Here is a 26,457-nt window from a genome sequence, read left to right as displayed (position 1 = left end):
CAATGATCAACATAAATTTACAAAGGACTACTAGCCGTCACTCGCATGTCAGCTCCAGACATCAGTTTAACTCATCGAAAGATTATGTCTTCATCAATATACGTTTTAACAATTGTTTATGCTTTGTTTATCACTAAAAGGGATATTACATGAATATTGGTTAATATGCACAATAAAAGTTTACTCGGGATCAAATTCTTGCAATAAGCATATAGTATTATTTTTATAAATGAAATAAGTATTTCAAATTAAAAATAAAAAAATTGAATAAGTAAACCTAAAAAGAGAATTTTATTCATTCTGTACCCAATAAAATGATCTTTATAATACTCTATACTCAATCAACCACATACAACGACGACAACACCGATACTAATAGTTAAACAATATGTTTGTGCTCATATCATATTCCTAATTGTATTCTATCACTGTGTTGATATCCCTAAAAAGTAAAATAACAAAAATACCGAACTCCAAGGAAAATTCAAAACGGAAAGTCCCTTAACAAAATGGCAAAATCAAAAACTCAAACACATCAAACGAATGGAAAACAACTGCCATATTCCTGACTTGGTACAGGCATTTTCTTATGTAGAAAATGGTGGATTAATCCAGGTTTTATAGCTAGCTTAACCTCTCACTTGTGTTAAATATCATACGTAATTTTATTCGGCATCGACACTTTTGAATTTATGTTTCAAAATGTGTCTTAAAATAAATTTAACATAACCAATGTGTTTTTTACAATTCTAATTGATATCATTCTGATGACTAAAGCACACTACAATTATTAATAATTACGCAATCAATTAGTTGTTAAATCAACACTAAACAAATAATAAAACTTAATAAAGTGTACGACAACAATTAAGCTTCGTTTATAAAGAAGTGATATTGTCCTTAAAGGGGCATTATCTACAATTTAGACAAAAAATTTAATAAAAATTAAGTAGTATTTCGTAATAAGCAGTCAAATTTGTAAAAATAAGCGCACAAACACCGCTGATGTACTATTGACTTGCTAGTCAATAATTTAACCTCATTGATTTTGTATTGAATTGACCTTCAATTTAACCCCTTAGCTAGATATTGGTAACGCATTCAGGTATAAAAGTAAAAGAATATCAACATTGAAAGTGAAATAAGGGTGAACCATTTTGGTTGACTGATTCGATCCATAAAAAAAGTCATTCTTATACAGGTACAAACGATGATTAACTTATTTTTTAACCTATAATATGAAATCACACAGGCCTAAAAAAATTCAATTACATGTGATAGCTATCTTTGTATATTTATATTTATGTTTATTACGGGTTATATGAAGGTCGGCGGTCTTCGATGGTTAATTAGATGGGGTCTAGACAAAAATACACACGAAATGCTGATACATAGAATCGAGTCCATGCATTGTTAATTATTTATCTAATATTTTTGTTATTTGGATAAACGTTTTAGTATATTATAAATCAAATTTGAGCATTTGAGTCAAACCGGTGAACATGAATTTCGACAGCTAATGCACTTTATAGGAGACAAACTGGTTAAATATCACAATAAACTGATAACCATTATAAAATGTAAATGATGTATATTTGACACAAATCACATTGATTAAAATTTCAAAGTAAATGATTGTACAATAGTGTTTCTCATTACATCTTTGATTAGTCACTTCAGAGCTGTAGCGATATTCTTTACATTAATTTCGTAGTTTGGTTTCATTGATTATATGATAAACCAATTTGCCCTTACTTGATATGTAAAAAGGTTAAAACCGAGGAATATATCGATGTATTGTAAGAACTTTTTCAAACTAATAAATTAGATTTCAACATTGACTAACTAATGTGCATCGGTAGATTAGCATCACAATTATGTTTAATCTATCACATGCTTGGTATTTACATAAAGTCATTAAGTGAGCTGAAAACATTAACAAAAAACAAAAACAAAACACACACACACACACACACACACAGAGATATATATATAAATTAATTAATGAGTAAATAATACAATAATAAATTAGGATTTAAAGCTCAAATATTTAAAGTATGAGAGTATGCTAATTAAAGGGAGGCAAAATAAATTATGTTTAGATAATCCTGATCATTATCAACTAATGAAAGTTAATCTGTTCGTCGTTTTTACTTTGGCCTCTTCGAAGGACCGGGTGTTCCCTCTGCACTCGACTTGTGTTTAGTTCCCGTTCCAGCTTCCGCACTTTCCCGGTGTTCCTGTTTGATTGCTGAATCATTCACGGAATATAAGCCAACCTGTTTTAAACATACAGTTGTTTCTTTCTTTAATATATCGATTTTTTCATCGTTCTTTGAATACACCCGAAGAGTTTCCTCTTGAAATGTTTCTGGCAAAAACAGTGAGGTCTGGAAACAAAACAAATAATACCATTACCGAATAACATTTTCATATTGATATGTTGATAAACAAAGACATTACTGTAATGAAAAGGTATATTTGGAGAAAAATGTGTCATTTATAAAGTATGTCCTTATGTCTATAAAAGTAAAAAAGCAGTAAAAAACAACAGCTAAAAAAAAACCAAACAAAGCAAAAAAACAATCTTTTATTGTATACTATATTACGCTTAAGCTAGTACCTTTTTTGACTTGGTGCTTGGAAAACAGTCCGTATCATTCTCTTTCGTATAGAAATAAACTGAGGTGATCGGATTGTCTGGCCCTTTTCCATATGAATAAGTAACTTTCTGTGAACGAAAATATAAATACAGTAATCAGGATCGTTGTAGCATTCAATCCGTGGAAACGACCCATTAATGCATTGGCAAACAAGGAAATGCAAGCTTCTAATTGGCCATTAAAATGTTCCTTAGATTAATTATTTGACCTTGATGTATTACAACATTGATTTCCAGTGGTGTTAAATGAACCAGAAAGCTTGTGATATGCGTAATATTATTTAAGCAAAGAAACACTGTCCAGTACCTAAAAATACCAAAAGGTAACGCATAGCAAATCGAGTTACGCACAGGGCTGCGAAATATTCAATGACAGAATTTGAAAGTTGTATATGAATAACTGGAGATAAAGACAACAACGACAAAAAATAACCCAAAAAACAATAGACAGTTGTTTCAGCTATATATCAAGCTCAAAATTGTCCCAGGTATACACGGCTCAATTTGTAGAATCAACCGTAGCTGTTCCAGGGACAAGTCCCGAGTTTTGGTGTTATTTTAAATACTTGTGTTGAGTGTTTATCAACGTAGGTATGTTTTGATAGGTGAATTACTAAAACGGAAAAATATAAGTCTTATCAACTCCCTTTGACATGTTATTATGTACTAAAAGAGAAGCACACTAATTAGGTGATGTACATGTACGTGTGCTTTTTTATTGAACATCTGTCAACCACTGTTGCTTAAAATTTACTAACAACACTTTTCTGTAAGACTATGTACAAATATATCATGTTCGGGATTTTTAAATATTATATTAAAGGTAATTTATATGCCATCTTGGTCGTGAATTTTGAATCTCCACATATCGTGTTTACATTTCTAGAAATGTAATCGATACGTTACGTTCGGGTAAGTTCACATCAAACGGACTTAATTGCTCCTGAACAAAAACTGACCCAACAGGATTATGAGGTAGAGAAAACTAAAGTAGACATGTATTTTTTCGACCACTTTCACAAATCAGTTGACAGATACGATGTGTATGTATCTCAGCTCACCAGCAGCTTATCACGCGATCTTAGATCTATAGATGGCAGAATTTTCCTCTGATTTTCCGATTACCGGTTGTGCCCTTTTCTCTTTTATTACTTTTTGACTGAATATGTTACTCGGTTGTGCCCTTTTCTCTTTTATTACTTTTTGACTGAATATGTTACTCGCATGAGGAAAGATGCATACAAAGCAACAGACACTTACCCTGTTAACACCTGCGGTCTCGATCCTTATTATTTGTGTGCCCTGAATGGATTTATGAATATCCATCGATAAGCTATTATTGTCTCTAATGTTGCATTATTTAGTCCAATATTTTAATCATGCATTAAAGAGGTTCTCAGTTCCCAATATCTTTTCTAAAAAAATAATCTGCTTATTATTATCACGACCTCCTTTTCCCCGAATGTGACCTACTGAATTAGACTTATTTTCGGGTTTGTACTTACATGAGCAACACAACGGGTGTTACATGCAAGCAGGATCTGCTTACCCTTTCGGTTCACCTGAGATCATCCGGTGGGGTTCGTGTTGCTCAGTCTTTAGTTTTCTATGTTGTGTTTTGTATAATGTTGTTTTGTCTTTTGCCCTTTTTCTTTTTTAGCCATGGCGTTGTCAGGTTATGTTTGACTTATGAGTTTGAATGTTCCTTTGGTATTTTCAGTCACTCTTTTTTTATTTGGCACTGGACGTTCATTCATCAAAAACGTTATCATCATTCCGCAAGATTTATTTCATTTTCAATACTTTCACCTTTTCTTGCTTTTAAACCAACATTGTCATAACTTGCTTGTAATGAGCAATATCCTTGTAAAATTCCACTGTTCACCATATGTTTCATTTAGAGATTTTAGTTATTGAACGAATAAGAAGTGTCGTACATCTAATATGGGATGTTAGGTAAAACACATTGATTGTAAGATGCCATAAAGGAAAACCTGTCTTTTATATTTCATTCTTTAACATTCAGTTCTGTCAATTAGCAAGTTTCAATAAACTTATCCGATGTAATAAACAGTCCTGTGTGACTTGAGTCGTTTACATGGTGAATTTGATATTGTCTGAGGTTGAGTAAATAAAACCCAGCTATATCAGATACTAGTATATCTGTAATCAATACATAAAACGTATTAACAAAAGAGGGACGAAAGATACCAGAGAGACAGTCAAACTCATATATCGAAAACAAACTGACAACGCCATGGCCAAAAATAAAAAGACAAACAGACAAATAATAGTACAGATGACACAACATAGAAAACTAAAGACTAAGCAACACGAACCCCACCAAAAACTGGGGGTGATCTCAGGTGCTCCGGAAGGGTAGGCAGATCCTGCTCCACATGTGGCACCTGTCGTGTTGCTTATGTTATTACAAATCCGGTAAATAGTCTAATTCGGTAGGTCACATTCGTGAAAAGGGAAGGGTATTGTAGTTACGACATAAGGGACATATCCGATATCATCTGTGAAACGGTTATTCCATAACGGTCAACCAACTCGAGATGGCGTCCGTAAAATTTACGAAGGGCTGATTTCAACTTCACCATTTGGAACTCTTGGTTTAAAAGCTTCCTTGTAAGCAGCAATCCTCTATCAAGGAAATCATGATAGGAAAAACAAGCCCGGGAATATCGTATCAATTGGGAGATATATACTCCGTATGCAGGAGCTGCTTGAATGTTGCTACATAGAAATGGAAAGTTCACAATTGGGAAGCTGAAATCATCTCTTTTGTCGTAAAGTTTTGTTTTCAACCGACCCTCATTGTCATTTTCTAGATGTAAGTCAAGATATGAGGCAGACTTAACTGTATCTGTAGTATCCTTTATCTCTAGTTCGATGGGATAGATTCGTTCAACATAGTCACCAAATTTTGTATTATTTAGTGAGAGAACATCATCTATATAGCGGAACGTAGAGTTAAAGGATATTGCTAACTTCTTATCTTTCTTCCTAAGAAGTTCCTGTATGAAGTCAGCCTCATAATAATAAAGTAGGCAAGAAGAAGGGCACAATTGGTTCCCATTGGAATTCCGACAGTCTATCTGCTCGTAAAACACTCGCATGTTGTTAGCTTCGATCTAAGGGATGATATCGTCGCTTAGAACAGACACAAAATATCCATATTACATGTATAATACTGCTTATCTAATTTATAAGATTAACCGACAAATTAAAATGGATTCGATTCGATATATTCTTAATTTCAGTAATTATAACTTGCATTGTTCGGATCCGTACTTCGGTTTTCCAACTAATATTACGAGACAATTTACCCATGCATTGACTTGGTCACCCTTGTAGATTAGTTGAAAGTTTCCGAAACACTGATACAAATGTGATTCTTGATAAGTTATGGGCATCTAATTCCAAATTCTAATTGTTCACCAGAAAGCCTGTCAAAACGAACTATAAAATCTTACTTGCACTGCAAAATCATCTTCGGTGAGTTCTGTCTGTAGCAAAAGACTTTCCAATTTATCATTTTCTCCTTGAATTTTCTGAAGGATAGAAATTCAAAGCAAGAAAAAGATTATACTTTTTGGTATTTATTGTTGTTCAATTGTGACGGAATAAACCAAAACTGTGATTTTGATACTCTACAAAACTTAGAAATAGATTACCTTAGCTGTATGTGGCAAAAACCTTTCGGATTTTGGTTCCTAAGTGCTTTTAACTTCGAATTTAATTTGGCCTTTTTTAATTTTGTTATTCAAGCGTCACTGGTGAATCGTTTGTAAATGAAATGCGGGTCCATCGTACAACTTTTAAATCCTAGTATCTCTGATGAGATCATTTGCAAATGATCTTTTTTGAACGATTTTTATTGCATATATTTCCTGCTATTATTTCATTTACCTTTTTGTATACTAGTATTTCTTTTCATTTTTTTATATTTGAAAACTTTTCTTATTCAAATTTTTCTCTCAAATATGATTAAGCATTCCAGTACTGCTCAATAATTTTTAACAATGCAGCTTTAATTGTTTGCGAACTTCCGAACTGACTTGCGAGTATTGTCAATTTATGCGCGATACAGGTATTTTTATTTATTTATTCTTTTTTTTGTGCCTGCTTCAGATTTGTCTAATTCAATTTAAGTAAGATTTTTACATTTCTGGCCCTATTATGTACAAGCTCTCGCAATAAGTTAAAAAAAAATGTTGCCCATTGTTTAGGACGTATAAAGGCTTATCATTAAGGTAAATGACTGTATATAAATAAATAATCAACATAATAGTTAGGATATGAATGGAGACCATCATGGTAATTGTGAGATACATATTTTTTTTAATTGACTGAATGGTATTTTTGAAGACTTTGAATAGCTGCTGTAGGCATTGACTGTTCTTCCCTTTGTAAAAGACGGATTGTGAGATACATATTTTGTATAAAAATCGAATAGAAATCATATTTTATACATTGACCAAAAATAAAATAAAATGTCTGATTTCGTATATTTTATTCATATTTTACGTATAAGGAAAAAAAAATTGGATATGCATTCATCTACCACATATCAAATTGGGATAAAATATATTTGCTAAATTTGCTAAATATCAAATTGACTACAACAATGTTCTTGTTATGATATGTTTATACAAAGATGATGGTTATACGTCAATGAAAAAACAAACAAGAACCAAAACTAATCATAGTTTCCAACAATTGACAGATGTTTATACAAAATGTGGTTTCCAATCATTCCATGTCTTGCAAAAAATCTTTTAAATTAAATACAAACAATTAAAACCTGACATCAACACTTAATGATTAATTTCCAATCCATTAAAAATAACGCCGAAGATACCAAGGGGACAATCAAATTTTATAAGCAGGTGATACATCGATCACACTATCACACAAAAGAAAAAACGTCAATAAGACAAACAACAAATCACTATACTGAAATATAAAGATAGATTAACACGAACCCCACCAACAAATTCGATAATAAGTCTCATTAATATATGATGCAACAACTTACCGAAGGGTAAATCATATGCATAGTTATTTGAGTTTATTTTTTTTTTCGCTTTTAATTATCAATCTTCCGCCTTTAATTTACCTTTATATCTTGATTAGTGCACAAGAACAGCGTATATAAAACATAATAGAGCAATCAGTAATCAGAAAACACTTATCTTTTAAATAACAGTATGATATTCAACAAACCTCAAAATTATAACTAATATTATGCAGTATTTCCAGTAATGCTCGTAATTACTGAAGGCAATCCCACATCTGATAGGTATCTATTTGTTTTACAAACTTACATCTGCTACTGTACTTTTCATATATGTATATATCAATGTAAAAAAAAAACAGTACGAACTTGCTGATTTTACGACCTTGACCATTGTTCGGTTTGAAACGCTTTAAGTGTACATAACTAGTCATTTCTGACATATTGCAAAAACTTTGGTAATTTATTCACAAGATTTGAATCTCGACGCGACCAGCCCTTTTAATTAAAAAACCTTCCATGGTTGCTAATTGAAAGTTGATTAAATTTACGGACAGTCAAGTTTTTATCAGTCTTGGATTTTAAACTCACTTATCGTTGAAAACTTTCGTTGACAAATATTCTCAAATATTTTGTGTAATTTTGGAAATGAAAAAAATTGAACTATTTATTCAACATGTTCAATTAGAGCATGGAATAATAGGGTTTTAACAAAATATTCAAGGTCACGAAAAAAGGTGATAAAATAGTTACTTCCACTAAAAATTCCACAGGCATGTATACATATATAAACAATTCCCATGGCTGTCGTTTAACAAGTCAACATAGCCACAATGCAAATGAGCAGAGTACAAACAATTTTGTCATATGATGTCTGAAGTTTTCAATGACGTGCTTATATAGATTTTTAAACTTATCATACCGAATGAATTTGTGTGGGTTTTCATATAGATCTACTATGTTTTAGAATTAATAAGTATAATTACTAAGAGATAATACAATAATTATAATAACCTTTACTGGTAATGTTTCATCAACTCGCCTGTAAAGTTTGCGTTTATAGACGTTAATGATCAACTCCTGTGCTTTTTGCATATCTTTTTTCGGATTCTTTTCCATTAAAATTCCATCAAAAACGTTATCAGTAAGCTTCACGTATACTTCCGGGTGTTCCCAGGCTTCACTCATCTTCACGTCTTCTCTTTTTATAAAACAATTCGTAATCTTAGCTTTAATCAAGACATTCTAATAATTAAAGATTTTTTTTCAAAGTTGTTTCATGAATTTTTATTCTATTTGTTATTAAAATTCTATATCCTTATAAAGCAAATTATATTGCATATACAAATTTTAAAAAATATTTATAGACAGCAGTAATGTTGCATTCTATGCCTGATATTGTACAATTTCACAGTCATTTTTTGCTATGAGGTCTTGTTTGTTAGATATGCATTTGGTCAATTGTCTTAGTTGATTGTTGAACCTGTCTGTCATTATTATCCAAACAATTGATTAATATCTAAATGTTTTGGATCAAATGATTCTTTCCGTGCTTCGAGTGTAGTTTTATATGATTATGACAAGAATTATTTTCTTTCAGTTTTCTTACCTTTTATTATTTTGAAACAAGAAATGGTCATTGGCGTTTACTAAAGCGTCAGTGAACCTGAAATCATAAAATTCTATATTAATTTAGAACTGTCTTTGAATATCGAATTATATAAGCAATATAAATCAAACCGATGTTTCATAAATAATCTGCAACAAACAATAATGGAATGGTTTTTCAATGCATTGGAAAAATATTTGACATTTACTAAAATTATAAACAAAGTTAGTTTGTTACAAAACATGTTCAGCTGTTGTCTGCTCTATGGTCGGGTTGTTGTCTCTTTGACACATTCCCCATTTCCATTCTCAATTTTATTAACCTCGACGTATTTGCCTGTCCAAAGTCTGGAATCTCAAGCCTACGTTTTTTTTATAATTTTGGGTTCATTTGTATGTTTTGGTGTTTAATAGGGCGATCACTGTATATTGTGATCTAGTATACATTATTGTTGTGTGGCCAGCTGAAGCCTGCCACCGGTAGCGGTATGTTCTCACTGCGTTACTAAATGTATTCCGACAAAACTGTGGATACAATGGTAAACAGAAAACATTAATAACAAAGTTACCTTCTGTGACAGAGATGATGTTTCCATAGACACATTTAAACACGTAGCGGATGTCTTTAATCAATGATTAAAAAGTAAAACAACAAGAATACCGAACTGCAAGGGAAATTCAAAACGGAAAGTCCTTTATAACATTGCAAAATTAAAAGCTAAAACACATTTAACGAATGGAAAATAACCGTCATATTCCTGACTTGGTACAGGCATTTCCTTATGTAGAAAATTGCGGATTAAACATTTCCTTATGTAGAAAATTGCGGATTAAACCTTGGTTTTTACCTATCTAAACCTCACACTTGTTAAATATCATACGTATTTCAGCATCGACATTTTTTTATTTATCTGTTTCAAAATGTGTCTTTAAATAAATTTAACATAATCAATGTGTTTTTTACTCTTTTATTTGATATCATTCTGATATCTAATTGACACTACAATTATTAATAATTACGAAATCTATTGAATGGATTATACCTGGTTTATACCTAGGTTAACCCCTCACTTGTATGACAGTTGAATTGAATTCCATTATATTGACAACAATGCGTGAGCAAAAAAAACAGACATAACAGGTAAAAACGTCCAAAATTTCGGTACAGCAGTCAACATTGTAATATAATCGTGATAACTATAGAAACAAATAACTGTTTCAACAAAGAAACAAAAACTGGCATATAAACAAAGTACATGGGCAAAAATGGAAGACAGAATTCAAAATTGACCATAGCGCAATAACACAATGGCGGAATGTATAAGTACCGAGCCACGTCATACGTATATAATAAAAAATGGACTGAACAGTAAAAGTTAAACAAAGGGAACTTTATCACGTAATTAAGATGAACACCTAACGTCAGGACATAGAATCTATACTTCAAGACCATCATGCATTATTTGTTAAATCAAAACGAAATATTTATCAACAAGGTCTTGTTATCTTCTTATAGTAAAGCAATACTTTGACGAAAACATGTTCCCTTTCACATTTGAGTAGAATAACGTGCCTTTATAAACATTTTAATTAAGAGGTATTTCCTCCGGATTCGTATGCGTTTTTAACTGTTTGGTGGTCAAATCTTGTTTTAACACGTGAAAAACAATTTAGTGCAGACGATAAAGATTCATTTGCTTATCTTTTGTACTGTGGTGGTACATTTTGCCGCTGTTTTATACTTAAAGCAAATGTACTGTGTACTATTACGTTTTCAGCTCCCTCAGTATTTGATTTGAACAAATAACCATGAATACACAGTTTGAAAACCCATTGGTGGTCTTGGACTGTTTTCTCTTTTGTTGTGTCGTTGCCTCTTTGACACATTCCCAGTTCGTTTATATTCTATTATATTTTTTAGTGTTTTATACATATTTATGATAATGCAAAAAATTACCGTTCGCAGGAAGATACACTTTCAAGTGAAAAATAATCAGTTATAAAAATATCTTGACAACTGATGCATGCCTTTATTATTTTGTATAGAATGCAGGTACTAAAAAAATATTGGCAGATCATAGTATCAAACGGTATTTGTCTTTTGTTTCTTGTTTGCCTTTTAAGATTTTACATTTTTTTTTTATTTCGACAGTCACAAAAAAAAAAGCAATACATATCTGTTTTTAAAATGTATATACATATTTGGTTGGTTCAAAAGCTACATTTTCATTGTCTTCTTGTATAAAAGTAATATTATGAACAGTGGTTTTGTTTAGTCTTAATCAAGAAAAAAAAAAATAGACATAATATATTGTATAGTTTGGTGGTAATCTTTACTACCCACTTAACTAATTATTTGAAAGCTATCAAATATTTAATTTCATTGCAACAATATGTTAAACACGGAAAATCACATGTATAAGTCAATATGATTTTTTTCTCTTACATTAACTCTACTGCCTTAGTTACTTTATGGTAGTAAGCTCTTCTGAAAAGTCCAATTCTGGTGTGAAACAGTTCATACAAATTATACTCTTCCTGAAATGAGATAGAATGTATAATTAATATTTTTTTTGTTACAAATACCACTGGAGCTTAAAGAATAGTGTGTATAAGTAAATGAGATATAAACCATACATAACAATCATATACAAAATTATAATCTAAAAGTTATGGAGTACTTTGCAGTAACGTAATATGATAACGTCAGCTTTTGTTTTCTTTGGGTTGTTTTTTTTTTGCGATTTTAAGAGGAAATGACATTTTCTTCTTCTTTTTTTTTAAATTGTTTTAATTTTTTATTTGTGCTTTATTTTCATTATTATTAGTACTATGTTACAAAGCGTAGCCTAACTGAAAATATAACATAAAATAAACTAACAAATTATTCATTGGATATCAATAGTTCCTCCCCATATTTCGTTTGTATCAGTTTTTGTTTGAGGTGCACACCCCTGTTAACGAAGTCCGTATAGTGTTAACATGGACTAGTGTTACATATTATTATATGAACACGCCATATGAGCAGATGATATATTACTGCTGAGACATGTTAATGAAGTCCGTATAATGTTAACATGGACTAGTGTTACATATTATTATATGAACACGCCATATGAGCAGATGATATATTACTGCTGAAACATGTTAATGAAGTCCATATAGTGTTAACATGGACTAGTGTTACATATTATTATATAAACATGTCATATAAGCAGATGGTATATTACTGTTGAGACATGTTAATGAAGTCCGTATAGTGTTAACATGGACTAACGAGTGAGAATTGGATATCGCTTAATATCAAATCAAGTTATTGAATTTTAATATGATAATAAGCGAGCATCTGGCGAGTTATTAACACTATTTAGATTTAAAAAACGAGAGTTGATATCATACAAAAACTAATTCTGACGCGTTTAACCTATTTTTCTCATGGTAAAAATTCATAAATAGAAAAATCCATGAATAGCAAGTCTAGTTATGCATGCCATCAGATGTCCTTTTTGACGTCACACCTATAGGTTGCAATTCTGTAAATATAGACAATGCAATTTCCCATAGCAACTCCCTTTGCGGCTAAAACTGTGCCACTTTTACTAGGAAGTTTCGTGAAAAATTATAACCCAGAACGGAAAATTGATATGCACTACTATTTTATTCAAAGGTCAAAATATCGGGCTGTGCGGCATATTTTCAACATTTATATGCCCTGAACTTCTAAGAGTTTAAACTTATACTAGAATTCTATACTACCCCTACCTTCACTTTTGGACCTCCTCAGAATTAAATTTTAGGCGCTACAATATTTTCTATACTGGTAACATTCTCCAGTTATGTCTCTATGAGATGAAACACAGAGATCATATCTGGGAACCAGTACGTTAACAAATTAACATATCTATGAATATTACATATCTCCCGAAAAGAGGCGTGGCTTGTGAAACAGCTGTATTTACAAAGTGCAACCTATACACACATTTATTCAAATAGAAAACTCTTGAAAAACACTTTTTCTCACAACAATTCTTATTTATCAGAATTATAGCCTTAAAGAAATCAATGCATATACTCTAACTTTTCTTTTACAGTACATTTTATACCCCAACCCCTGTTTCAATTTTTCAAAGAATTGGAAAACAAGACTTTAATTATTGTCAGCTTATCCTATGTGCATGTTTTCTGACATGAAATGTCTAGAACCTGTTTGAAACTATTCTTTTACAAATTAAAAGCATTTCAGAATACTATAAATGTAAAGTTTAGTAGTTAATCATTCCAACATTCAAGATTATATAAAGTATCCAATCCTGCCTTTGTCTCCAGTCCACATCTTACTGTATGCTTATTTGTCAATTAAAGTTAACAGTTTCTACCTCAAATGGTCAGTGTAGAAATGTTGTCAGAACAATATCATCTCTAATCATATATCTAACATAATTTAGCTAATATATGAACAAGAAGTGTTTAAACAAAGCCATATTTTCAAAAGTTGTATGTATGAAGTTACCAGTCTTATGTATGACTTCACTAAAAGTTTCATAGAACTGACTGCGAACATCTGTTTTTTGCATAATTTCAAAGCACAGTTATTGTTCTCTATACAAAAGACCTTTAAAATAATAAAATCATAGCATTTACAGGTTAAATTATCTGTTTTGTGACCCAGGGGGTAGGCATTTGTCTGTTTTTTGCCACTGGGGCCTCACATTTGCTAAATTATTCTGCTTTTTCTGTGAATATGGAATATTCAATACATATTTAGGATAGAACACACTATTGTTAGTTTTATTGAGGTATTTTTGTATTTCTAGCTTGTATTTTTTTATTCCGCGGTCACAAAAGAGCACATTCAGGTGTTACGGCTTACTTTTGGGTTATCGACAGAACAAAAACACCCCAAAAACAATATTCAGGAAGGATCTATGATTTCAATGACTGCGAGGAGTAAATATAAGCACTTCTAAACAATTCAAATTACACATATGCATACATTAAGAATTTATTTTGAATTCAGGCCTTTAAGTAAACTATGCATACTATAAACTGTGAATTTATGCTGAGTCATCATAGTAAAGGACCAGGATTTTCTCAATCGTCATGAAATATTCATAAAACTTTGTATTTGAGTTAATTTCATTTAAATCTCTGAGATAAATCAGATTTGGCGAAATTTTATATGTTCTCTTTTTTCACCCTATTTGGTTGCAATTCTATAAATATACACAATGCAATTTCCCATAGGAACTCCCTTTGCGGCTAAAACTGTGCCACTTTTACTAGGAAGTTTCGTGAAAAATTATAACCCAGAACGGAAAATTGATATGCCCTTCTATTTTATTCAAAGGTCAAAATATAGGGCTGTGCGGCATATTTTCAACATTTATATGCCCTGAACTTCTAAGAGTTTAAATAAACTTATACTAGAATTCTATACTACCCCTACCTCCACTTTTGGACCTCCTAAGAATTAAATTTTAGGCGCTACCATTTTTTTCTATACTGGTAACATTCTCAAGTTATGTCTCTATGAGATGAAACACAGAGATCATATCTGGGAACCAGTACGTTAACAAATTAACATATCTATGAATATTATATATCTCCCGAAAAGAGGCGTGGCTTGTGAAACAGCTGTATTTACAAAGTGGAACCTTTACATCAGACATTTTGCCCTTCAGAATGTTAAATTAAATATAATGTTTCAAGTGAAAAGTGTGAGTGTTTTGTATCTTATCGTAAAAATCAGCGTTGAAATGGAGGAAATGTACATCGTTTTGACTTTGAATGGCTTCAATGACTAACGAATGGCCAAAGGCAATATCGCAATATTGTGTCAGTATGCTGGATTATCCAAACAAATTATTAACAATTATTTTTTTCGTATCACATTTAGGAGATAACTGTATTGTATTTTAGTTCCGACGGCATCAATTGGTGATTTAATAGTCGCAAATTAAGTTTACTGGTGACGCGCTAGCGGAGCCAGTGCACGGGTATTTGCGACCAACAAATCACCAATTGATGCCTCAGGAGCTTAAAATACAATATTGTTATCTCCATTCTATTGGAACTGACAGAAAACAACGTCAAATCATACATTTAAAATCTGTCATACGTCGTCTGCGCTTGCGCGTACGTTTTTATAGTATCAATTGTGAATTGATGCCATTAAAATTGGTGACGTTATCCAATCAAAATGAACGTTACAAACGATGTTGCATTAGAATACAATATTGTATTTTAGTTCCGACGGCATCAATTGGTGATTTAATGGTCGCAAATTAAGTTTACTGGTGACGCGCTAGCGGAGCCAGTGCACGGGTATTTGCGACCAACAAATCACCAATTGATGCCCCAGGAGCTTAAAATACAATATTGTTATCTCCATTCTAATAGAACTGACAGAAAACAACGTCAAATCATACATTTAAAATCTGTCAAACGTCGTCTGCGCTTGCCCGTACGTTTTCATAGTATCAATTGTGAATTGATGCCATGAAAATTGGTGACGTTATCCAATCAAAATGAACGTTACAAACGATGTTGCATTAGAATTTCGTATCACACTCCTTTTAGTATGATTAAAAAAATATTATAGAATTGATGTTAGAATATTGGATTGTATACTTTATTTTATTTAAACGTTTATGAAAAGAAATGTTTTACCTTATCTCGAACAGCAATAGTAGTTTCATCAGGGGTATCACTTGCGAACATCACTCTACATTGACTGATGAAACGCAGATGGTCAAAGTTACTTTTCATTCCGAGTCCATGACAATCTCTAGCGAAATAGTCCATTTTATCAACATCTATCTCATTTCGCTTGTTTGCTACAATCTTCAAATAACGCCAAACAAAATTAATAAAATAATGTATAAAACGTTGTTCATCAAAACATTAAAATCCGAAATGATTCTATCAATCGTTTTTAAGAATCTTTCATAATTAACCAATCTCTAATAAAAAGAGTAATAGTGACATGCAACTACATTTTCTACGCGTAAGAACAACATCAAACGTTGACAAACGCTCTTTTTTTCATTTTCTAGCACTGGATCGTTACCAATGCTGGTGAAATGATGTATCTGATGTTATCATCAGTTCAGTTGTCAATGCTTTGGCACTGACATGATTTTAACCATACATTATTGTTTTTTTTATACTTATTTTAGAAATCATGAAGAAACTAAGGTTCCACAAAAAGTCGACCTTAGATTGATTTGGCTATTCTTTTGTTTCTTGTTCAGGCTCTGTGATGGAGCTAATATATCTAAACGAAGATATAAAAGGTATATCAATTACTTTACTGTTGTAAGCGGGAGGTTTAACTAGCCATAAAAACAGGTTCAACCCACCATTTTTTCTTAAAATGTCCTGTACCAAGTCAGGTATATGGCAGTTATTATCAAATAGTTCGTTTCTATGTATGTTGGCGTTTGTTTTTGTTCCACTTCAGTGTTTCTGCTGTTCCTTGGTTTTCCTCTTATAGTTGATGTGTTTCCCTCGGTTTTAGTTTGTAACCCGGATTTATTTCTGTCAATCGATTTATGACTTTTGAATAGCGGTATACTACTGTTGCCTTTATTTGTGCTTTACCAGTATAAACAAAATCAGAATTGATACCTTCAAGTAAAATACACTTACAACCTTACCTCATACATGTAATGTCTTGCTTTATCTTCCGTTTCTTTCTGGAAAATGAAATTTTCTACATGAATAATAAGGTAGCATTAAACTTTCTGATTATTTTGAAGACGAGGAGTTTGTGTGTTATTCTACTATTCATTGCTTAAACCATTAGTAGATTAAGAATAACAGATATATTAAGTCTTAAATGGAAGAGTCAAAAGTAAAATAACAAAAATACAGAACTCCGAGGAAAATTCAAAACAAAAAGTCCGTAATCAAATGGCTAAATCAAAGCTCAAACACATCAAACGAATGAATAACAAAGTCATTTTCAACATGATTGGATATGCATACATTTTGCTATTATGTGAGACATCAAGAATATTAACACAGTTTTAAAAAGTAGTATAAACACAAAAAACAATCAAACAATTTTTATTGAATACAAGCGTTTGTCTGGTCATAGGATAAATACTTTCTATGGGATACATTACAAAAGAGACTAACTGTCGAATAACAATATAATCTATATAAAATGTGAGAAAAAAGATCTATTAAGCCAAAAAAGATTTATAAAAAATGATCCCATATTTTTCCATTGTATTAGTATCTAAATGAAAATAAATCATAAAATATCACTGTAACGTTTTTATTTTGCATTATTATTATTATGATTATGGACCCTTTCAGGTTTTGAAAAAAATACATATATTTTAATTATTGAAACATAGAGATGGAAATAACCTTAGTTCCGTCGATAAGGTCTTTGATGAACTGCGTACTCCTCTCCGTATCTGCACCAAATTTCATTTGGAATGCCTCTTTAAGATCATCATTTTCTTTAATCATATAGTCTATCATCATTCTTGAAACATCTTCATGCTAAGATAGATAATACTAATTTAAATACTTCCTTTTATAAGATCTTTATTTTACGAGCCCTGTAACGTTTTTTAGATCAATACAATAAAATTGAGAATGGAAATTGGGAATGTGTCAAAGAAACAACAACCGGACCAAAGAGCAGAAAACAGCCAAAGTCCACAAATGGGTCTTCAACACAGCGAGAAAATCTCGCACCCGGAGGCGGACTTCAGCTGGCCCCTTAACAAATATGTGAAATAAATGCAATGAAATGGACATCACACTAAACTCCGAAACATATAAATTAATTTGAATTAAAAAAAACCTACAAGACTAACAAGTGCCAGAGGCTCCTGACTTGGGACAGGCGCGAAATTCGGCGGGGTTAAACATGTTTTGTGAGATCTCAACCTCCCCTATACCACAAGCCAATGTAGAATAAACAAACACACAACAATACGCACATTAAAACTCAGTTTAAAAAAGTCCGAGTCTGATGTCAGAATAGGTAACAGAAAAAACTAAGCAAAATGACAATGATCACCATAAATTAACAAAGGACTACAAGCAGTTACTGACATGCCAGCTCCACACCTCAATCAAACTGATTATGTCTTCATCATATGAAAATCAAGCACAATCCCTTCCGTTAGGGGTTGAGTATCATCCCATCATAAGAACATAACCCGTATAATGTCAGCAACTGGTTTTAGAATAAAGGTGTTTATTTCCGATGCAAAGACCCTATAAGTGAATCAATATCAATTTCAAAGCATGCTATCTTTAATGACTTGTCAACAGTATTGTAACTATTTCGCTTCTGAATAATTATAAAAAAGAAGATGCGGTATAATAGACAATGAGACAACTCTTCACAAGGGACCAAGTGACACAGAAATTATCAACTACAGGTCACCGTACGGCCTTCAACAATGAGCAAATCCCATGCCACATAGTCAGCTATAAAAGGCGCCGAAATGACAAATGTAAAACAAATCAAACGAGAAAACTAACGGCCTAATTAATGTGCAAATAAATGAACGAAAAACAAATATGTAACACAGCAACAAACGACAACAACTGAATTACAGGCTCCTGACTTGGGACAGGCACATACATACAGAATGAGGCGGGGTTAAACATGTTAGCTGTTTAAAGGATGGTTAGCTTTTGAGGTCAACATCTTGAAATGGATAATTAACAATAGGAAATGTAATATCATCTCTTTTATCGTAAGGTTTCATTATGTTAGCGATTTTGTATTTCCAAAAAAGATAAACGATTCTAGTTTGAGTATTCCAATTGATGTATGTCAGTTGTTCTTTGACCTACGAGTTTCGAATGCCCCTTTGTTTCTTTCGCCAATTGTTACGGTAATGTTTGGCAGAGTTTATACCTGCAAACTTCTCTGGTCAGATAAGATTGGCTAACCCATTCTTCATATATATAAGTATTCATTTATTTTGAAAACAAGTATCTATTATTTAGGAAAGTTAATAACCGCTATGTTAAAAGTGACTGTACATATATAAGTAGACCACTAGCAAATTTGTTCGAAAGACATCAAATTTAAAAAAGGTACACAAAAGCGATTCTTACCGCTTTCAGTTCAAAGAATATTGTTTTGAATATCCGTATTAATTATGCTGAAGACTGAACACTTTTTAAAGTAAAATACACAAACCATTTAAGAGTATGACTAAGGTAAAAAAACAGACCTTAAATTTACAGAACATCAGTTTTTGGTCAAGAGAGAGTAGTTTTCGTACTAATAAATCCGGTGAGTTTAAACGATAGACTGAACAGATTGTATAGAGTAGTGTGGGGGCTATTAACATCGGTTCGTTTTTGAATATATTTTATTCATTGAGATATAAAAAGGAGGAACAAATTGTTTGTCAAAATCTATAATTATGGTAAGATGGTCAAAACAAGGTAAAATTACAGTCACTCCCATTAAAATGTCCATATCATAATGACTGTATAGTATGGTCAACCACACACTGTGGCACACAATCGTACTATATATGAGAGCTATCTGTCAATTGGTATTATAAGAGTTAAGAGTTGAATTATAATCGAATAATCCAGGCTCCTAGAGAAATGATCTGATAGAAAATACGATATTATATATTCAACTACACATGATTTCAGACAATGCTGCAAAGTATGACAGCTTTCTGTAAACTAATCTCAGATAGCTTGCAACAAAATGGCAGTACAATATTTTCAACTACACATGATGTCAAACAATAGCACCCAGTAATAAAACATTCTATCCAATAGTCCCTCAGGAGATGACTTATTAAGGGTGTGTTTGATACAATACTCCAACAAATGGTCAAATTCCATTACAATACCCAACAAAGAAATTGCCACATTCCCATTAATCCCATACAAGTTGTCAAATCAAATTAACAATATAGCTTTGTACTGTATAGAAGTTATGACGACAAGTAATCCTATCAACATGAAAGCTTTATGTGAAACAGTCTGTCAGTATTGATGTGCTCCGAACTAACGAAATGAAAGACAGGTTGGCGGGCGTACGGACGAACGCATACCATCACCATATTCTCGTGACATTATTAACGAATATTTTACAAACACCTTTTTTCAGCCTTGTAAGAAGAGATAACTCAGATTATTTATTTATACTTGATAAACGGGATATTAAAAGAAAACAATTCTGCAATTCATTGTTAAACGTGTACATTTGTATTCATCGAAAGGGGCTGGGACATAAAAAAAAAAGGAAATTAAAGTGCAAAGTCTCTTCAGAGGAGTGTAGAAATCTATTTAAATATTTGACAAGTTAAACGGCCGATAATATCTCCGATGTACCCGTGTCAACAATGATGTTAAGTCATAGACACATAGTGTTCCCTTAACGAAGTCGTACATGACAACGTGATAGTCTTGACAAGTCCCGAATGGTTGAAAAGAGGGACGAAAGATACCAGAGGGACAGTCAAACTCATAGATCGAAAACAAACTGACAACGCCATGGCCAAAAATAAAAAGACAAACAGACAAATAATAGTATAGATGACACAACATAGAAAATCAAAGACTAAGCAACACGAACCCCACCAAAAACTGGGGGTGATATCAGGTGTTCCAGATGGGTAAGCAGATCCTGCTCCACATGTGGCACCCGTCGTGTTGCTTATTTTATTACAGATCCGGTAAATAGTCTAATTCGGTAAATCACATTCGTGAAAAGGGAGGGTATTGTAGTTACGAAATAAGGAACATATCCGATATCATCTGTGAAACGGTTATTCCATAACGGTCAACCAACTAGTGATGGCGTCCGTAAAATTTACGAAGGGATGATTGCAACTTCACCATTGGGAATTCTTGATTTAATAGCTTCCTTGTGAGCAGCAATCCTCTATCAAGGAAATCATGATAGGAAACACAAGCCCGGGAATATCGTATCAATTGGGAGATATACACTCCGTATGCAGGCGCTGCTGGAATGTTGCTACATAGAAATGGAAAGTTCACAATTGGGAAGCTGAAATCATCTCTTTTGTCGTAAAGTTTTGTTTTCAACCGTTTTGTTTACAACATTGTTGTATTGTGAAAGTGTTTTACAATACAACAATGATAAAAAGCATTTTGCTACTTAATTTTTAGTAATATATATATTTACAGTCATTTACACATATGTTTGTCCATGCACTATACCTTAAAGTCTGTCATTAGACCATTGTTGACATTCGTAGCACGGAATTTATTGATACATTGAAATTGATACATTTCAACAGGCCAAAGAATATTTATTCATATATATATAGTATTCAATAATGTTCTGAATCATTCTGAACAGTTTTGCATCTGTGTAAATTTTCATAGGCTTGTATACATGTATTACTAGTATTTTAAATGTTGGGCATATGTGTCTCAAGACTTATTCCTGTACAACATCCTCAATAGATCAATTTTCTAACTATTGTGTGTAGAAACATTCAATAGTGAAACCTATACTTACCCGTATAACCTTAATTTTATAGAATATCCATTAAAGTGTTAATACAAACCTTCCATTCCTTCGTGCTCGGGTCCTTCTTTTTCATTGCTTTTTTAAACAATTGATCAAACAAATGAGAATATGGTCCATGTCCTTAAAAAATGCAAACAAAGGTTCTTTGAACAAACCGTGTTTGAGAGAGAGAGAAGTGAGAGAGGAAAGCATTCCGTATTCAAATTAACATTTAATATATCAACAGCGTTTAATATGTCCGTGTGTTCATACTGTAACAGTAGCTATTATGTATTGCTTGATTGCCACTGTCTTTGAGATATTTTAACTCAGTGTCCTACTTTTCAATATGTCTACTACTATTGATATTGACACCATTGCTATTCAAAAGATCTTGGACTTGACGTCTTGATGTCTATTCAAATTAACTTGAATCAAATGACGAATGAAGCAAGTATTTCAACAGATGAAGTCGAATAACCTGACATTTCGAGCACGATCGTACTTGGATTTGGTGTTTTGAGCACAAATTTTGTTCGCCAAGTACTGAGTTAAGTTTTATGTCTGAGAGCCCTGGTATCATTCAATTTAGAGTTATTTGATTCCAGTTGTTTGAATTCCCGGGTTTGTCTCTTATCCAGGGTGTAAAATCCAAGCCTTCTGATTGCTTTTGATATATATATTTTAAGGCATGGTGTTGCTGATCGTTCAACTGATAATTGTGATTCGAATTGGTATGTGTCTTAATGTTTTGCATACCTATATCATGGCATAAGCCTGCTATTTCTATACACAGTTTGTCTTTCTTGCTCATTTCTGCTTTTTTTAATTTCATTTTCTTTTCATCGTCCCCTTCTTTCTCTAACTTCTTTATGTCTTTGTTAAGCCGTTTTTGCAATTGACGTGCTAGTTTACTGGCTAAGAAACATGTTCTGAATATATATGTATATAATATTATTTTGTATTTTGCTTTAAAAGTTATGGAATTCAACCTAAAATTAAGCACTGTCCTTATTTTCATAAAGCTGCATATTACTACACCAGATTGGGTTATATCAATTTCTATGTTTTTGCTTATATCAGATTTTAAAAGTACCAAAACTGTGTTTCAGCGTTATATCTTAAACTGAAGCATGTGTTCATGCAAATATAACAGTGATAAACTAAACCAAAGAAAGAATATGTGTTTGTTTTATCCAAATATGTAAAAAACTGATAGCTTACACAAAATATATGGAAATATCAAACTTTGAGATAATAAAGGAAATAATAATATATATAAAAAAATATAAATAAAATCATCCTTATTTGTAATTCATATCATGTGCATGCCAGAAGGAAGGAAATGTAAAAAAGTAATGTGAAAGCTGAATTTCATCAAAATCACGAAAACGATCTGTTACTTAAAACAAGCATTTTGATCATGAATGAAGAGGGACATATAAACGTTTATCCTGCAATCGACCTTTCTACTATACTAATACAAGTGTACAGATAACACGAAGCGGTATACGTAAACTAGACGTATATAGTCCCCTGGTATCCTGCTTCTGTTGCGAGCGAACGGTTATGTCAAATTACTGTTTACGTCACAGTTCAATTTTGGGTCATCATTGCGGTCCGCGTTTAAGTCATGTCGATTTCTTTCAAAAACAAATTCAACGATTGGGATGGAAAGAAATGTACAAAATTAATTGCAGGATAAAGACAATAACTGTTTGGTGTCTAAAAATATCAACTGTATTTGTACTCGGCTCGAAACAGGAGTAATAGCTCGCTGAAGCTAGCATTACAACTGTTTCTTAGCCTCGTACAAATACAGCTGATATTTAAAGACACTAAACAGATATTGTCTATATATTGTGGTTCTTTTGGATGGTAGATACATATACCATGAAGCGCAACTAGAGCATTATCATGAGTCAATATGAGACACCACATAATTTAGATATCAGCTGTATTTGTACTCGGCTCGAAACAGGAGTAATAGCTCGCTGAAGCTAGCATTACACCTGTGTCTTAGCCTCGTACAAATACAGATGATATTTAAAGACACTAAACAGTTATTGTCTATATATTGAGGTTCTTTTGGATGGTAGATACATATACCATGAAGCGCAACTAGAGCATTATCATGAGTCAATATGAGACACCACATAATTTAGATATATATTATTTGAGTCATCATGGAATTCAACCACCACTCAAATCAACGACATTTTCATGAGGAAATTAGACAACCTCCAATTATAGTATAGATAATTAATTTTTGCAACGCTTATAATTTAAACGGTTGCAGTACAAGAAAATAACAATTGAATGTTTTGGATATAACATTTGTTGTACTAGAAACAAATTTGGACCATTGAAATGTTTCCTGGTATTGAATGGTAGTTCTAAACGATCAAACCGATATCAAAATCATATCAAATGTCTGAACATTAAATGTTATCTCAAGTTCCGACAAATTTAGGATATTTTCCACGAAATAAATCAAGAATAGTTCACTGAATTGGACGACAATTCAAATTTATTATTTTTTTTATGAAAAATGTATACCTAACTCTTTTTAAAAATGTTTTACAGATGTCGTCATAAAGCTACAAACATTCATACGCATTTACACATCCCTTTATTTCAAATATTTGGGTTTCAGTGACCCTAATGAAGGTAAATCCACAACAGCGCTTCGTACGCATGCAATTTATAAAGTGATATTTTCATTGGTTGATCGTTATTGAATATTGTATCACATATTATCATGGTTATTTCTATTTGTCGTATGCACACTTATTTCTTCTTTCCTCGATTTTTACATCAGCGAATGTGACTTATTAACACATTTTTAATTAAAAAGAGCAACGCAACGGGCACCACTAGTATATTATGAACTGCTTTTTAGACCAGAGCTCCTGATGATTTCATCCCTGTTTGAAGAGGTCCGTATTGTTCCCTTTACAGGTTTAAGTGTTATATAAATAAAACTTATGGTGTTTTCCTTTTTTTTGAGTTTAGGTTTTTAATTGGTGTCTTCTACTATCATTTTACTAAATACTTATAAGCAATATGTTACTTACCCAATACTGTGCTCAAAACGGTTATGTGATGCAGATGGATAAACAAAATAACACCCTCCAAGTTGTTTGATATTTCTCAGTCGTTGAAACTGTGGTGTATCAATTATTTTTATCAGTAGTGGGTCTAGCTCGATTGTGCCATGTATTGGATCATTTAGTATCTGTAGAATACAATATTACGAAATTAGATGCATACCTGATTCATGTATGAATATACTTTGAAAATATCGTCATAATACAAATTGAATGTTCAAGAAAAGAAATTCACTTTTTGCTGTAAAGTATTTTTTCAATTTGGCTTTTTCTGAAATACACATGTACCGATTGTTATTTTAAAAGAGACAATTATAGTTTAACAAGTGTATGATGGATAATTACCGAATAAGACTTTTAAAAATTGGCTTCAAAATACGAAGAGAGTATGTAAGACTACAATACAAATTAAGCTATGCGTCAGGAAATATGCAAACCCATCTAGGATTAGGTACATTTGTGTACATGGGTATTTTGAGTTCATAGAGCGTCGCACTCAACACGAGGTATGATATGTTAGGTCCGTATTTCGACAAGACCGTACTGAGCACTTATACATCTCGCAATTCTTAACTCACCTCCAACCAGATCGATTCTCACTGCTAAACGGGAATATGTCGAGGAGATCAAAGGCAACCTTTCGTGTAAATTTTAGAAGGTTCCTTCATTCATCTCTCTTTAAAGAATCCTAAAATTAAGATAACAAAAATTCCGAACTCCTAGGAAAATTTAAAAAGGAAAGTCCCTTTTCAAATGGCAAAATCAAAAGCTCAAACACATCAAACGAATGGAAAACAACTGTCATATTCCTGACTTGGTACCGGCATTCCCTTGTGTAGAAAATGGTATATTAAACCTGGTTTTATAGCTAGCTTAACCTCCCACTTGTATGACAGTCGCGTAAAATTCCATTATATTGACAGCAATGTGCGAACAAAACAAACAGACATAAAAGTTTGTTACAATTTACCTTCGACATATTACTTTACGCTGGCTTGTTAATCTTTCTTTTTGCCGCTTCGATTTTTGTTCCAATGTCTGTAAATATATCTTTTCAATAGGATATATGTATGAACAAAACAATTACAAATGATAAAAATGTAAAGTTTTTTTAATAACAAAATGGCAATAAATAAATATTTCCTTTTATTGTTTCAAATGCAAACGTGTCATCATAAAACAAATTTATTTACAATAATCCATAAACAAATGTGTTTGTTTTAATATAAATCAAATATTCACATATTTAGTATATTATAAATTTCGATATAAGCATATGGTATCTTATTTGTTTTATTTTTGTTGTTGTTTATAAAGAATATGCATGTAGTGTGGATACAGAAGCAAGTACTCATACGTTCTAAATCACTTTGTTTTATTTCGCATGATTATGTGAAAGTTAGTTCGTAATATCGAAACAAGGTCAAATAAAACTAATTATAATACCATAGCTCTAACGGTCAATATTTGTCTTACCAGAAAGCCTTCCAAGTAGCAGTTACAACTATTACGTTGTTATCACGAGATGGCCTTGCTCTTATCAGTATAGTATATCATTACG

General features: G+C 32.1%; 1 protein-coding gene across 1 annotated transcript; it reads right to left on the bottom strand.

Moving 5' to 3' along the window:
• Positions 1-278: 278 nt before the first annotated feature.
• LOC127700816 (deoxynucleoside triphosphate triphosphohydrolase SAMHD1-like) lies at positions 279-26,457 on the bottom strand. Its single transcript, XM_052204495.1, has 14 exons — positions 26,373-26,457; positions 25,867-25,934; positions 24,864-25,024; positions 22,546-22,718; positions 21,845-21,927; positions 17,676-17,813; positions 16,955-16,993; positions 15,966-16,139; positions 11,743-11,834; positions 9,298-9,354; positions 8,703-8,889; positions 6,145-6,222; positions 2,624-2,731; positions 279-2,390 (listed from the first exon to the last, which is right to left on the bottom strand). The coding sequence occupies exons 2-14, from the start codon at positions 25,873-25,875 to the stop codon at positions 2,151-2,153; spliced, it is 1,539 nt and encodes a 512-aa protein (XP_052060455.1). The 5' UTR covers positions 25,876-25,934; positions 26,373-26,457; the 3' UTR covers positions 279-2,150.

Source organism: Mytilus californianus, unplaced genomic scaffold, assembly GCF_021869535.1.
Source record: "Mytilus californianus isolate M0D057914Y unplaced genomic scaffold, xbMytCali1.0.p SCAF_5, whole genome shotgun sequence".
Lineage (NCBI taxonomy): Eukaryota > Metazoa > Mollusca > Bivalvia > Mytilida > Mytilidae > Mytilus > Mytilus californianus.
The sequence above is the reverse complement of the archived record's forward strand: the minus strand, read 5'-3'. Positions and strand labels throughout refer to the sequence as shown.